The following is a 16,539-nucleotide window of genomic DNA, read 5'->3' as shown; positions in this document are numbered from 1 at the left end:
TGGAAGTTGGGGGGCTGTTGTATCTTAGTTCTACAGTAGATGACCCTCTTTCAAAGGCATGTGTATGTGTGTGTGTGTGTGTGTGTGTGTGATCAATCATACATATGAATGATTCTGAGCCTAGAAATAAATGCTTCAAAAGTATTTTTATTACACATACAAATCCATATGCTGAAGAAGGTGGGAACATTTGTTACAGCTGCTCTCCCTTGTACAGAAGCAGAGAAATGGCCCCACCGGGGTCCTCAACCCTGGCGACACGGTGAGATCACTTGGGGAGATTTAAAAAGCACTCGCGCCTGCAATTCACCATGCTCCCCCCCACCCCTGAAATGCCTGTTAAATTGGTCCAAAGAACAATCTAAGCACCCAGCAGTGAAATGCCTGTTTAATTGGTCCAAAGAACAATCTAAGCACCCAGCAGTGTCCCTCACTGATGAAAAAGAAAATCATCTGGAGAAGTCAATAACATAAATTGCCAGCCCTCTTCTCTGAAAGTCTCCTTCAGTAGATACGGCTGCACGGGACACTTCTTTTAAAAAACCAAAGTTCAGATGATTCCCGTCTCCCAGACTGGGATACACCACCTTGGAGGGTGGGGAAGAGAAGTTGAATCGGGTGGATAGAGGGTGGGAGAAGGGCTGTTTCACAAACGAGACAGTCTCCTGAGTGGACTCCCAAACAGGCCCCTGGGCTCCGTGCTGCGGGACCCCCCCACCACCACCGGCCCCGCTGGAGAAATAGGGTTTTATGCGAAGGAAAGGCAAGCCGGCTTGGACTCCCCTGTCAGTTTCAGCCGGTCAGCAGTCACTGCCAGGAGCTCTGTCTGAAAAGGATCCCGGGGCAGAGGTCCGCTCAGTGGACAGACTGCCGCTATCGATTGGCAGTGTCTGTCACACATCCGGAAGAGGGCACACCGCAGGCTTGCCAGACGCTGTCTTTCTGCAGAGCCCTTGGCGTTGCTGCTCCTCCGGTCCAGGCCCAGTGGTGCGGCTCTCACACGTCAACACCCCGCTTGGGGGGAGAGGCTTCCAGATGACTGGGGGGGGGGGAGGCGGGGGTCCTGCCCACCGGCCCACAGCCCCCCACCTGCACATCTCTCCAGGCCCCGCGTTCATCTCTGCCTGCTGAAGAGACTCTTGAAGGCGTTGTTGTAGTTCTTGTTAAATGCCGTGTAGATCAGGGGGTTGAAGAAGGAATTGGAGTAGCCGAGCCACAAGAATATGCTTTTCCAGATGGGGGGCAGGCTGCAGGCACAGAGGGGGCTGATGAGCTCCGCCAGGAAGAAGGGGATCCAGCACAGCACAAACACGCCAATGAGAATGCCCACCATCACGGCCGCCCGCTTCTCCTTCTGCTCCCGCCACGAGTCCCCGCTCATCTGAAAGGCCACCACCGGGCGACGCGCCGTGAACACCATCTCAGCCTCGTGAGGGGCCTCCTTCACCTTGGGACAAAGGAAATGTGCCGTTAACACCGAAAACCCAACACTGGATGCTAAAGCAACGTGGGGTGGCTCCCGTGCGGCCAACCCCTCCCCCGCAGCCTCATTCAAGACCCATTTATCCATAATCCGTCACAAATGTTCGGTGAAAAGGTTCCTGAGACTGTAGGTTAAATTAAGCCCCGAAGGTTCTTCTGGGAGTGAGAGTGGCGGTCTCCACAATGTCAATATGATATAAAAAGAGAGGGAGGCAGTTAAGAGCGGGAGCCTCGTGTCAGACTCTGGCTGGAGTCCCAGCCCCATGGGCCATGTGTGAAGCTGGGTGACGAAAGTCCTCTCCCTGGTAAGGACACCATGGAGGTGAACTGGGAATGTGCTGGGTGTGCCATTCAATGCTCATGGAGTGGGCTGGGTCGGGGACTAGGACCCCAAATAGAACAGCCCTGACCCAGGCCAGGCACCAAGTTCGAAGCTGGAGAGGCAGCCTATAAACCTCAACATTGCAAGAAATTGTACAACTATGTGCTAGATGGATTCAATTCGGATTTGGGGGTACTTCTGTACTGCCTAGCTTTGGGGGCACCTAGGTGGCTCAGTCGGGTGAGCGTCCGACTCTTGGTTTCGGCTCAGGTCATGATCTCACGGTTTGTGGGTTCGAGCCCGCATCAGGCTCTGCACTGACAGCAGGGCTCCTGCTTGGGATTTTTCTCTCCCTCTCTCTCTGCCCCTCCCCAGCTTGGTGTCTCTCTCTCTCTGTCTCTCTCTGTCCCTCACAAAAAATAAATAAATAAGCATAAAAATTTTTTAATTAAAAAAAAGACAGGGGCGCCTGGGTGGCTCAGTCGGTTGAGCGTCCGACTTCAGCTTAGGTCATGATCTCACAGTTTGTGGGTTCGAGCCCCGCATCAGGCTGTGTGCTGACCGCTTGCTCAGAGCCTGGAGCCTGCTTTGGATTCTGTGTCTCCTTCTCTCTCTGCCCCTCCCCCGCTCACGCTTTGTCTCACTCTGTTTCTCAAAAATAAATAAATGTAAAATAAAAACTAAAAAAAAAAAAAGACAGCTGTAAATGCCTTTGTGGTAATAATTCACTACTCTTTAAGGAGTCCCCAGCACAATGTCCACCCTGTCACCCCCATCCTTTGGCTAACTCCTATTTACTTCTTAGGTCTCAGCTTAGAGGCCACCAACCCTCTCAGAGTGGCCTTTGTGACCCTCTAAACTCAATCACATTGTCCTCTTCCGTAGCAATTTGTGTGACTGTGGCTATTGCATCTGCCCCGCCCCCGCCCCAGTCCAAGCTCAACAAGGGCGGGGACTGTGTCTTCTAGGACTGTGTGCCACCTGCCTGGCAGCAGCAGCCGTGCCTGGCAGGTGCTCCGGGAAACAGCTGCTGCGTTAACGAGTGACCATGACAACAGGAGGGTCCGCATCTGCATTTCCCTTCCTGCCCGGATGCTGCCAGCCGTGGCCCACCGACACTGGGGGCACCCAAGGGCGGGAGGCTTGGGAGCAAGGGTTACATCTAGCTTGGACACCGCTGGAAGCAGCTGTGGGGACAGCATCACGGCCGTGGAGCACAATACAGGGCCCACAGCCCATTTGCCGTCTGCTCTCACTGGGTTAGGATGGCCAAAGCCAAGTGCTGCAGGACCCCCCGGGGGGCCTGACCCATGCAAACCTGGGACTCCACCCTGGGAACCACCTTCGAATTCAGTGCCTTCTGCTACTTTCCCCACCACCCCCAGCTCCTTTCGTGGGAAAATCACTACACCGGCCTGGAGAGAGATCACGAAGACGTGGACAAAGAGTCCTTGCCTTTGCCAGCGCCCACCTGGCTTCCTGCCCGCTGCCTGGAGAGAGACAATGACAAGGAAAGTGATGGCAGCATGGGAACAAACAGCATTTCCCCCTCCCCGCCCTGCGCCCCCAGAGCGGCCAGCCAGAACCCCTCTAATGAGCCTTTCCAAGGTTTGCCAGCCCCCCATGGGCAGGTATGAGCCCCATGTCCCCACTCCTCTTCAGAAGAGGTGGTACTGATCGGCTGATTGCCTCTTGATGGACCATCAAGTCACCAGACAAGTCTGAGCCACAAAACGTGCCTTCCTGAAACCACCTCATGAATATTTAACTGTCTACTAGGGAGGGGATCATGTTATCAGAGCAGGAGCGGAAGTGAGAGGTGATGCGTTTGTTTCTCTCCCACGGCGCTCCCGCTCCATCCATAATGGGCACTTTTCCAGCCACTTCTCTGCTGACCTACGCGGCCTCCCAGGCACTGGAGTCCCTCCTCTGGGTAAGGCAAGTTCTAAGTCCTTGTTATGCTGTTGAGGGAATGAAATGGGGTGAATTCAGTTCAAAGGGCTCCCGGGGGAAGAGAAACAGAAAAGGCAAGTTCACTGATCAAGGAGGTTTAAAATACCAGGCCTCCAGCGCCGCGGCACCACGTGGCAGAACCCGAGTCTGTCCCGCCTCAGCATCTGTTCGCTAGAAGTAAGCTCACAGCTTTCCACCTGAGCCTGCTGCACTCTGTGCAGAGAGAGAGAGAGAGAGGCTGGGAGATCCTGGAATCTTTCCAGAGACAGCTTCAAAGAAACTGAGTCAACCTGGGATGATCCTGGTTGGCAAGGGGACTGGGTAGCTTGGCTCTTCTCGTTTGAAATGAGATATCCAAAAGGGGCTAAGGGCAACTCTAGAGAAGTTACTCTAAGACAGACACGATGCTAAACGCTTGTGACGGATAACTTTAATTCATTCTCACATCAGACTTTCGAGGTATTCATTACTATTATTATCTCCATTTTGGAGTTGAAAAAACACTCTGAGAAGTTACATGCCTTGTCCAAGGTCACCCAGTTGCTTCTTATAAGAGCTGGAAGTCAGACTTGAATATCTGGACCCAGAGACCACACTCTTAATCCCTATATGTTGTTCCGCGCGTTTAGTAAACGAGATTGCTCTGAATAGGTTCCGACAGAACCTATCTTAAGGATATTTATGCCTGGAAATGTTTTCAGAACGGACATGAAGGGCTTCCTGGTGATTTCTCTGGCCACCAGCTCTGGGGCCACCCCTAAGCTTCTCCATCTCTCCTCTTTGGTCTTCTCTCTCCTCAACCTCCTCACCCCAACTTCCCTCTACACCCCTGTCTGAAAACTGACCATCTGGGCTTTAGAGGCCTCTGACCTCTGGTTAGAAATCCGCTCATGTGCAGACAAGAATACGGGCTGGTGAAAGCATACAGTCAGTGGGTCCTGCAGAAAAAGGAAAAGTGCTCTCAATACACAGAAGTTTGGGCACGTCAAATGCCATGGCCAAGGCCACGCAAGCAGGGCAAAATGCCAGACCTTCCCGGCTCTTGACGGTTGTCTGGTACGCGGCTAGGCGGTTCCACACACTGTCTTATTCAGTAATGACAGCGACCAGTAAGGAGGGGATGAGGAAACCGAGGCTCAGAGCAAGTTAGTGATTAGACAGGATTACCATCAGAGCCCCCACTTCTACATCTGTAACCGTAAAGAATCTTGTCTGTACTGTAGGCCTAGTGTGAGGATCACAATGAGGCACGGTGCATAGTAGGACCTCATAAATGTCAGCCTCCTGTCCCCTTGTTCCTTCCTTCTCCTCTAATAAAAAAAAAAAAAAATTCTAGTGGGGCACCTGGGTGGCTCAGTCGGTTAAGTGACTGACCAGCTCAGGGCATGATCTCACAGTTCATGGGATTGAGCCCCGAGTCAGGCTTTGTGCTCACAGCTCTGAGCCTGCTTCCAATTCTCTGTCCCCCCTCTCTCTTCCCATCCCCCACTCGCATCCTGAGACTTCGCCTCAGGTCATGATCTCATGGTCCGTGGGTTCGAGCCCCACGTCGGGCTCAGTGCTGACAGCTCAGAGCCTACTTTGGATTCTGTGTCTCCCCCTCTCTCTCTGTCCCTCCTCTCTTTCTCTCAAAAATAAATTTAAAAAATTTTTTAAAAATTCCAGCTGCTGGGGCTCCTGGGTGGCTCAGTCGGTTAAGCATCCGACTTTGGCTCAGGTCATGATCTCACAGTCCATGGGTTTGAGCCCTGCATCAGGCTCAGTGCTGACAGCTCAGATCCTGGAGCCTGCTTCGGATTCTGTGTCTCTCTCTCTCTATGCCCCTCCCCTGCTCATGCTCTGTGTCTCTCTGTCTCTCAAAAACAAATTTTAAAATTTTTAAAAAATATTCCAGCTGCCACAGAAAGAACCCACAAACATTTTTCATCCTCTAATGTTGTTAACTCAACATCCTAACAAGGAACAGGAGAGGAAAGCAGAAAGAAGCATTGTCCCAATCACTTGTGGAACAAACACCAGTTGGTGCTGTGACCCCACGGGTAGGATAAGAGTCTCCATGAGGCAGGTGTCGGGGCGGCCATGCTAATCCCAGTGGTGAATCAAGGCCTACGGCCTCTGAGCGAGGAGAGAGGGCATAGAGAGTTTCCTGGTTCGGGCTGAAGGCACCCCGGATCGTAAGTGGAATCCCCTGTTTCTAACCAGAGCTCGGCAGGTCAGGACCAAGAATGCCTGGGGCTCCAGTCTCTCTGCCCCGGGGTCCACGGGGCACACCAAGCTCCCCACTGCATTTCCCAAAGGCACACCAAGGACATGACTAGCCAAAATAGCCCCTCAACGTGAACAGAAACTGTCTAGCTTGTCTGACAACCTAGAGCAGCAAATGTTCTCGGCTGCTTCTCTGGCGGAAAAAAAAAAAAAGAAGAAAGAAAGAAAAAGAAGAAAAGAAAGAAAGAAAGAAAGAAAGAAAGAAAGAAAGAAAGAAAGAAAAGAAGGAAGGAAGGAAGGAAGGAAGGAAGGAAGGAAGGAAGGAGAGAGAAAAAGAAAGAAAGAAAGAAAGAAGAAAGAAAGGAGGAAGGAAGGAAGGAAGGAAGGAAGGAAGGAGAGAGAGAGAGAAAGAAAGAAAGAAAGAAAGAAAGAAAGAAAGAAAGAAAGAAAGAAAGAAAGAAAGAAAAAGAAAGAAAGAAAGAAAGAAAGAAGAAAGAAAGGAGGAAGGAAGGAAGGAAGGAAAGAGAGAGAAGAAAGAAAGAAAGAAAGAGAAAGAAAGAAAGAAAGAACCAAGAAAGAAAGAAAGAAAGAAAGAAAGAAAGAAAGAAAGAGAGAAAAAGAAAGAAAGAAAGAAAGAAAGAAAGAAAGAAAGAAGAAAGGAGGAAGGAAGAAAGGAAGGAAGGAAAGAGAGAGAAAAAGAAAGAAAGAAAAAGAAAGAAAGAAAGAAAGAAAGAAAGAAAGAAAGAAAGAAGAAAGAAAGAGAAAGAAAGAAAGAAAGAAAGAAAGAAAAAGAAAGAAGGAAGGAAGAAAGAAAAAGAAATTAATGAAGTTTTCTTGTAAAAAATAAATAAAAGCAGAGCATGCTAGGCTTGAAAAAAATAACCTTTCCTTCAGTGTAATTCTATTTGTAATAGAGTATAGTTTTGCTGAGCTCTTGGGTGTGATCATAACAGAAGGTACAACTGCTATCATTCTTGTTTTTGGAGAACGTGGATTTTTGTGGAGAGGTTGGTCACTGTGGTTTGGCTAAGAATCCACTGGAGTTCATGCTGAGAAGGAGAATATAGCTCTGTTTTCAGCTCTAATATCATCTGATCTGAAGTCATCCCCCCTTTACGAGTGGATGCCAATGGAAGGGCCTCTGTTGAGGCAAGAGTTCACCCCTGAAATCCTTGGGACCCCAGGACAGAGAGGCCTGGAATGGTGGGGTGGGGAGGAGGGAAGGGGTAGAGGGAGAAATGGAGAGAAGGGAGGTTTTGCCTTTTGCACATGTATTGTCAACCCTCAGTGTTCCGATGCACCCCCCCTGGAGGCCACACCCTGATGACTACAGCCCTGCCTCAGAGAGTCACAATTCCCACTGCCCTGTAGGTTCTATCCCTCAAGAGGGCCAGCTGGGAGCAAGGCTCAGTATCACTCTTCAGAGATGGGCTTCAGGGAGCGCCCTATGCAAAATGGCTAAGTACCTACATACCTTTCTGGGCAGCAAGTCCAAAGCTTTCTTGAATTTTCAAGTCATCTGTGACCTACCAGAAGGTTAAGAACCATGGAGTTCTGATCTCAGTGTTCCACTGAGAAGCTCAACCTTCTCCAGGAACTACACGGATTTAAGAAGCAGCTCATTGCAAGGTCATTGGTGAAGACACACGGTGCCTGCACCATATTCGCCTATGCCCCCTTCATTTCCCCTTCTCCCCCTGCACTCTTCCTCAATGATCCAATCAGAGAGAAAAGAGAAACGGAAGTAGACGTACAGAGATAGAATGAATGTGATGATGTAAGGAGAACAAAGGAGAAGTTTATAGAAAAGGGAAGGCCAGGGACATTTCTAAAGGGGTCTAGAAAATGCTCCCTGGCAATTCCAAGTATTTCTGAAAACAGACTATTAGGTACCCATCTTAAAGGAATCAAACCATAAACCAGATTTTTGATTACCACTGATACGATTTGATTCATAAAATGTACTTTCCTAAAGTTAAAATAATCTTGCAGTCTGGAATGGAATGTGTTTGAGCCCACAAGTTCTTTTAATAGACAGAGTCAGAACGAGGGCGACGTCCTCTTCCCGGACCCGAGCTCTGACAAGAGCAAAAGCCCACCAGCAGCTTAGTCTTTGGGATGGTCTGGTGACAACTAAACATTGGACAAAGGACAAAAACAAAAGGGGCTCTGTGCAGATTTCAGTCACTCAAGGCTCACGTACTGTATGCTTACAGCACACAGACCTGCTTATATTAATACAGACAATTAACTTAAAGAGGCAAATATTTTATAATATAGCATTAGCTAACACTCAGATCCAAGTTGTCATAAACCCCACAGCTCAATACTACACATTTATTTTGCCTTTTGCAGTTTACAAAGTGCTTTCCCCTTTATTATCCAGTCTCTCAGGACCATTGTATTCTGGACAGACTTCTAGCAGAGCACCTGTAAGAGTTTATTCACTTTTTAATGCTATGGTTGTAGTCTACTAACACTAACCCCTGGAGAACAGAGGTCTTGCTTGCGCATTCCTTGAACCTTCGGAAGCTACCGCACTGCCTGATATATAGGTCAGCAATAGTCAATCAAGTAATTTTGAGCACCATCTGTGTGGTGCTCAATTACACAGATGGTGGTGGTTTTAAAATCTGTCCACAAGTTTCCTGACACTTCTCCAAAGGTAGAGCTTAATTCCCCTTCCGTTGAGTGTGGGCTGGAGTTGGCGACTCACTTCTAGTAAATAGAATATACGGGAAGTGATTGCCTGTAACTTCTGAGACTAGCTCATAAAAGGCATTGCAGTATCTTCCTTGCTGAGCTCTCTTGGAATAGAGGAAGCCAGCTGCCATGTTGTGACAACACTCAGGCAGCCTTATGGACACCTCCTGCTAACGGCCATGTGAGTCAGCCATCTTGGAAGGAGAGTCTCCAGCCCCGGTCAAGCCTTCGAATGACTTCTGCCCCATCTGACATCTTGGCCACCACCACAAGAGCCCTTCGGTCCAGAAGGTCGAAGCCATTCCCAAGCCTGACCCACAGAAATGGTGAGTTATTACATGTTTGTTGTTTTACACTCCTAATACATGTTTGTTGGGCTATGTTACTCCAGCAAAAAGTAACTCTTCTGCCTAGAATGGTGAGTAATAGAAATAAAGAGGACTAAGATAAGAATTCATTATTTATAACTTACAGGGGGAATTTTAAAAAATAATAACAAAGATAATACAGCAGCTGTCATGGATGGTTTACCATTTTCAATACTCCATATACACCATTATCTCATTTACTCTTCACAAGAATATTATGAGGCAGGCAGCAGTATTTCCTTTTTACCTAAATACAGCCTTAGATTAAGTCACTCAGCTGAAGTGCTAATAAGTCGCACACAAAGAACTGAAAATCAGGTCTCCTTGCTTCCAAATCCCATGCTCTGAACCACTGTGCATGGTCTCCCACCGCGTGTTTATTGACTGAGTGCATGAGTGAAAGGTATCACCCAGGGTGGCGTTATCACATCCCTGAGCCTCAGGCATCTTTGCCTCTGTGGGCCCTTCCCCCATTAAGAAGTATTAAAAATTACATTTTATGACTATATTATTAGAAAGACTAACATAATCGAGGCTGGACACATTATTATATATTCATTGCTGCGATATTCATTGTCCCCGTAATTTTAAAGGAAATTAAAAGTAAACCAGTTCCGTGGGCCCCAAAAAGTATGGTGCCTCCGGGTTGCGTGCCTACTTTGCCTAATGAACAATTAGACCCTGGCATCAACTTGTATACAACAATTAAACAATTGAAAAGAAAAAAACTTCTTTTTATAGAATTTGCTTATAGAATTTTATTTATTTTGAGAGCGAGAGTGAAGGAGGGACAGAGAGAGAGGGAGAGAGAGAGAGAGAGAGAGAGAGAGAGAGAGAGAGAGAATCTCAAGCAGGTTCCACTCTGTCAGTGCAGAGCTCCATGCAAGGCTCAAACCCAGAAGCTGTGAAATCATGACCTGAGCTGAGATCAAGAGTCGGATGCTTAACTGACTGAGCCACCCGGGTTCCCTGAAAAAAAGAAAAACTTTTTGATGCTACATGTTGAAAGGCAGATAAATAATCCCCATTGATTCTGCTTTTTTTCTCCTAAACAGAAAGGGCACAGGGCAGTAGGAAACGATCACAACGCATGGGGGTTGCTCTGTGGGGAGCAGAATATACTGTATATGCGGTGCTCAGTCTAGAAAGCGGAAAGAAAGGATGTCAAGGTAGGAATGAAGCCTGCCTCCTGAGAGAAGCCGGCAGTGCCTCTGTGCTCAGCTGTTCTGGAACGAACAGAGTCCCGTGCACAGTTTTGAGATGCTGCTCCCATACCCCACCTTGACTGGGATACGACTGCCTCATTCCTATGAAGGTTAGATGCTGTGGGCAGTGGGGCAGCGCTCGGCAGTTAAGTCCCCAGAAGGGCACGGAGGAATGACAAAGTAAAGAACGGTGACTTGAGGTCTGCGACCAGCCTCAGCTTCTCCACTCCATAACTCTGTGGTCTTAAATGACCTTTGTGGCAGCTGAGTTTTATCAACTGGAAGCTGAGGGCTGGTGGCAAAGATAGCTCTCACCAAATATCCCTAGGCTCCCCTGGATTTCACAGCCAGTGGACTGAGAACAGAACCGACATGTGTCCACTTGAGGGTAAGGCAGGTAAAAGCTGCTGTATTTCCATATATCTCTTCCCCTCTCACAGCCACCTTGGAAGCCGCCAACAGAGACTTTAGGCCAACCTGGCTGGGCCATGATGCTTAAATAAGAAGATGAAGAGAAAGCATCAAAACAGTATCCAGAAGAGGGGACTGACTTAATAACCACTGGTTTCTGTCTCTACTGTCGAAAACTGCATTTGTTCCCTCAAAGAATTAAGCCACTGCCCAGGAACTGTGGCTTGGCCCTTTCTGATAATATTTCAATGTTGGGACCTGGCCACAGAATTCCAAAGAAGAGGAGGGATGTACACAGCCCTGTTACCAGAGGCCCTCAGCCTTCCTAAGTGCCTCTATCACCCACAGAAATCAGTACCGACATGTCGGAGTGCAGGAAATGGCAGGTGATAGGGGTGGGGAAGGTAGAGAGAGAGTATTCCTGGCATATTTTTTTTTAAATTTCTGTTTGGGGGTCTTAATACTAGAAAGCTTGCTCAGCAGCATTTCCCAGGCATTTGCATGAGGCCTGGCTGAAGCCTAAAGACGCAGGCCTCTCTCCAACACCCTCACATCTACAATCTCAGCATCATGGGACTCAAGACCCCCAGGCCTGGCCTAGACTGATACCAGAGAACTTGCAGCACCCAAAGCAGGGAACCGGGTTGGCAGGGGGCCCACTGCAAGTGGAAAATCACAATACTTCGCCCTGCCCCCCAGAGCTCCTCCTCCCCACCCACAGGCCACCCCGGATTGGCCAGGCTCCTGTTCACTCACTTCTTCTCTGTATCACCTGCTGGAACCGGGTCTGTCAAAAATAAACACCAAACCCCATCTTGGCAAGCCTTTCTGACGTCCATTTCACCATGATTTCTCTAGGTGCACGTTGGATTAATGTAGCTATTAAAAGTCAGCCCTACCTCGCAATCAGACAGAAAAGCTATAATCACCCCAGGCATTTCCAAAGGACCTTTCAAAGAACATCATTAATTCTGAACAAAGCTCTCCCCTACCAACACTTTCCAATTATAGTCTTGACATTCCTATTTTATGCTACAAAATCTCTCTGCCATTTAATGGAGAGGGGGGAAAAAAAGCCTGCTTTTTAAAACACATATGTTTGAGTAGCCTACGTATCTGAGTTAACTTTCCAAAATTAAAACACAACTAACAATAGAAAACTCACTGTCCCTTTCCTCCCCCCCACCCCCATCGGCAGTCCTTCCTTGGCCATAGGCAGTAGCCCTCCCCCCACCCCCAACCCGCCCCCTCCACTATCCATGGTTTCAGCTTTCTGAAGTTTCAGTTATCTGAGATCAACCACAGTCTGGAAGCAGATGACCCTCTTGATTTTTCCGGGTCAACAGGAAACTAACACTATGTCACAATGCCTACATCATCATTTCACTTCACCCCATCTGGTAGGCATTTTACCATCTCACATCATCACAAGAGGAAGGATGGGTATAGTAAAATATTTGGAGAGAGAGGCTGCATTCACACAACTTTTATTGTTATAATGTTATAATGTTCTATTTTATTATTATATATATTATGGGGCACCTGGGTGGCTCAGTCGATTAAGCATCAGACTTAAGCTCAGGTCGTGATCTTGCGGTCAGTGAGTTCAAGCCCCAGGTCGGGCTCCGTGCTGACAGCTCAGAGCCTGGAGCCTGCTTCAGATTCTGTGTCTCCCTCTCTCTCTGCCCCTCCCCCACTCATGCGCACGCTCGCGCGCGCGCACTCTCTCTCTCTTTCTCTCTCTCAAAAGATAATAAACATTAAAAAAAAATTTAGGTGTGCCTGGGCGGCTCAGTGGGTTAAGTGTCTTGACTTCAGCTCAGGTCATGATCTCACGGTTTGTGAGTTCGAGCGCTGTGTTGGGTTCTGTGCTGACAGCTCAGATCCTGGAGCCTGCTTCGGATTCTGTGTCTCCCTCTCTCTCTCTCTCTCTCTGCTCTCCCCCTCCCCCCCCCCCCAGCTCACATGGATGTGCATGCACTCTCTCTTTTGAGAAATGTTAAAAAAAAAATGTAGGTATGTTGCTATCCCTGTGCCTAGTTTATAAATTAAAATCTATCTTAGGCATGTATAGGAAAAGACCAGTATACATGGTTCAGTGCTATCTAAGGTTTCAGGCATCCATGGGGGGCCTGAAAGGTATCCAAGCGGGGCGGGGTGGGGGGAGGGCTTGGAAGGTATCCCTGTGGACAAAGGGCAACCACTCTATTGTATTTGGGAAGGGGCAATAAGTCCTGTTTTTATTCTCCAGGACTTTGAGCCTGCCCCACCCCCTACCCCTTAACAGGGAAAGTCTGGGGCTTGCAGGGTGAGGAGGGAACTGACTCTACTAGATCCCGGACCAAAGGCAGAAAGGTCCAACTTTAACTACAAGCAGAGAAGTTCCGAGGAATGCACAGCCCTGCATCTCATTCATTTCCAGGTCCTGCCCAGTGCACACGGCCTGGCCGGACCTCGTTGATCTCTATTCTGCCGCCCCGTGTGCCTGGCACCTCACGTTCTTCATCTCATGTGATCCTTTCTCACCATGAAGTAGGAATGAACTTGTTTAAAGATATGGGAAAGAGGCCCACAGACATTAAGGAACCGCCCCCAATATCCCAGCTGAGGTTTGAACTCACGGTTCTATGTCGTTCGGAAGTCACTAGAGGAAAGCACTGAGGTTGGGGTAGTGAAAGGAAAGCGACGCTTGGGTTCTGTTTTACGCTCACTTCCCTCTTTGGCACGGAGCTGGCTGATAGAGTTGGAGATTTAGTGTCTGGACTGCAGAGCACGGACCAGGGTGTGGTGGGGACGAAAAATACAGGAATGTGCTCATCTGCGGGACGCACATTTCCAGCCCGCCGCAGTCCCGCTCTGTTTAGTCGGGACCGGGAAGCTGGCGGCTGCACGATTCACACGGAAATACACAGTCACTCCCCCGGAAAGCACCCGAGGGCGAGGCCGATCGGTGTGCCCTCACTATTGCCCCGACACGCTGCCCCTGCGAGCCCCACTCAGCTTCGTGGATTAGCGGTGGGAGCGCCCCCGCCAGCCCCAGTGTGCGGGTTGGGGGGAACCCCTTCCCCCGCGCGTCAGGTCCGCAGGTGGCCAACCGGTGCGCGCCTGGGGCAGGCGATGCGCCCCCTCCGCTGCGCGGTCCAGGAGAGCAGATGGCAAACTCCCTGTGCGCTCCAGGTGCGCTGGCGGCCAGCCTGGCGGCCAGCCTTCCGGCGCGCGCCCCAAGTGTGCAAGCTTCCGCCGCCAACTCTCCCCGTAGCCGAGCTGCGTCCCCACCCAGCGACCCCCTCCTCCAGCCCCCCCCGTGCCGCAGCATGCTCGCTCCTCACCTGCACCTTGGCCGGCAGCGGCAGCACAGCCCCGCGGCGGCGGCCGAAACGGAACTTGGCCGCCTTGTAGATCTTCCAGTAGACGAAGAGCACCACGCCAAGCGGCAGGTAGAAGGCACCGCAGGTGGAGAAGACGGCGTAGGAGGGTTCCTGGCTCACCTGGCAGCGCTGGGCGCCGTGGGTCGTACGCCCTCGCCCCAGCCAAAGAGCAGCGGGGCCAGGGCGATGAGCGCCGAGAGCGCCCAGGTGAGCGCGATCATGAGCGCGGAGGCGCGGCGGCGGGTGCGCAGCGTGTACTGAAGGTGGCGAGTGATGGTCCAGTAGCGGTCCAGGGCGATGGCCGCCACGTTCCAGATGCTGGCGGTGCAGCACAGCACGTCGAAGGAGATCCACACGTGGCACAGGCTCCGGCCCAGCAGCCAACGTCGCCCGGCCGACAGCTCGCTCACCAGGCTCAGGGGGCATCACCAGCGCGGCCACGAGTACGTCCGACACGGCCGTTGAGGCCACCAAGTTATGAGGCACACGATGGAAGGCGCGGACGCGCAGGATGGTGACCAGAACCAGCAGGTTCCACAGGAAAGTGGCCGCGATCAGCAGCACCAGCAGCGTCACCACCAGCACCGTGAAGACGGAGAAAGGCGGCTCGCGGCCGGGCAGGGCGGCCCCGCCTGGGGTCGACCCCGATGACCCCGCCGGGGCTTGGGCTGAAGCTGCAGGCCTCGGATCCCAGGGGCAGGGAGACGCCGGTGGCGGCCACCGTGAGGTTAGCTGCTTCCATGGCGCGCGGCGCGCGGGATCTTGGTTTCCCGGCAGGGGACACACGCGCGCGGCCGGGGGGCTCGGTGTGGACCGGGCGGGTGGGGGCGTGGAAGGGGTCGCCGCGTGCCCTGGGAGGACAGAGCGGGGTCCAGGTCGCCCCACCCTGTCCCTCTTTGGGCCGCAGCCCACGCTTTGGCTCCTCTGTCTGGAGCCCTCGTGGACCTCTTTTCCAGTGGAAGAAAAAAGAGTGGGACCCCTCTGGAGTCCAGCTCAGCTCGGCGCGCCAGTCCCCTCCCACCTCTCTGCGCCGTCCCCGGGGCAACGGGCTGTCACAGGGCTGGGAATCCGGGAGCGCCGCGGAGTGTCCGCGCGCAGGGGCGGGTTTGGAGAGTTGCCCCCTCCCGCAGCCGGCCGCGGCAGGGGCCTGGCTGCAACCGGGTGGGCGGGTGGGGGTGGCCTGAGGACCCGCCAGCACCTGCCAGGCCTTCACGCAGCCTCACCGACCCCCACCCCCACCCCTCCGCCGGGCGGAGAGAACCCTAACTGCGGTTGTCTCCGGAGAAGGTTCATGATCGCGCAGCAATGCCGCAGCCACCACCTTCTCGGATCCGAGACAGAGAGACAGAGGCGCCCACCCTCTCTCCTGGCGAGGAGGAGTTCTGGTTTCCTCCAATGACGATCCTACGTATACCTGAACTAGGTACCGAGGTACAGACAACAGCAAGCTCCTAAAGCCGGCTCCACTCGGAGCACTTCTGACCGGCAGGGGCTTCACGGTGCCTTGAGAAGTTCACCTCCGGGAAGAAAAGGACGCTACTTCTAGGCAGTTTGGCAGGGGCCCCCAACGGGGAGCGTTTGCAACCTGTCCCCTGACCCCAACCCTGCCCACCAACACCTGTCCGCCGGCCTCAACCCTGCGGCCATATCTCTGTTTGTCCTTCCCTCCCTGCCCTTTGCTGTTGCTGACATCCCTGACCACACTCTATGTCTTCCAGGCTAAGGCTGGGGTTTTTTTTGTTGACCTGTGAGCAAAGGTAGACACCAATTAGAAAGGTGAAATCACCCTAACCTTCACCCCACCCCGCTCCCCATTTTCAGTCTCATGCTTTTGAATAATAGTTCAACAATAATTAAATCAACCCAGTGCGGGCACTACTTCTGTGCCCGGGAATCAAAACAGGAACACAGAGCCCAATACGGCCCCTTTTCTTTTCACCGCCGCAGAGGGACAGTCACCCGCCGGCTTCTTACTGACACCTGAGGAACAGCCTCAGGCTAAGCAGGGTGCTCAGAACAGCCAGAGTGGGCACGGCACTGAGTCAGCTCCCAGAGAGAGACTTTCTGGAAAAGTCCCCTGAGACCGTAGCAGGTGGAAGGGGTTTCTTCCGTGAGCGGTCCACTCCTGGCACCTGGGGCAATCTTTGGGGATCCGGACCTGGCAGGGAGGACGTCCCAAGAACGTCCTTTTCCTCTGCTCTCCCTTCGCTTCATCCATTCGCTTTGTAGATGCTCTCTGCTGTCTGCATACCCTGCCTGGCGGTTCTTGCTTACACACTCAGACTTGATAGCACACTCCTAGGGCATAAAAAGCAACAGGCAAGGAAGTCAAAAACACTTACAGGCAGGGGCGCCTAGGTGGCTCAGTCGGTTGGGTGTCCGACTTCGGCTTGGGCCATGATCTGGTGGTTTGTGAGTTCAAGCCCCACGTCAGGCTCTGTGTTGACAGCTCAGAGCCTGGAGCCTGCTTTGGATTCTATGTCTCTGTCTCTCCCTGCTCATTCTCTCTCTCTCTCTCTCTC

At 51.5% G+C, this 16,539-nt stretch overlaps 1 protein-coding gene across 1 annotated transcript; it reads right to left on the bottom strand.

The window, feature by feature from the left end:
* Positions 1–374: 374 nt before the first annotated feature.
* Positions 375–14,849, bottom strand: LOC109278751 (5-hydroxytryptamine receptor 5B). The gene is given in 6 exon segments (XM_019469323.2): positions 375–1,447; positions 13,979–14,149; positions 14,151–14,168; positions 14,170–14,439; positions 14,441–14,662; positions 14,664–14,849. Coding segments are annotated over 6 exon segments (1,110 nt in total). The 5' UTR covers positions 14,760–14,849; the 3' UTR covers positions 375–1,114.
* Positions 14,850–16,539: the final 1,690 nt, after the last annotated feature.

This window comes from Panthera pardus, unplaced genomic scaffold, assembly GCF_024362965.1.
Source record: "Panthera pardus isolate Hobbes unplaced genomic scaffold, ASM2436296v1 HiC_scaffold_10, whole genome shotgun sequence".
Lineage (NCBI taxonomy): Eukaryota > Metazoa > Chordata > Mammalia > Carnivora > Felidae > Panthera > Panthera pardus.
This window is presented reverse-complemented; position numbering and strand designations above follow the sequence as displayed.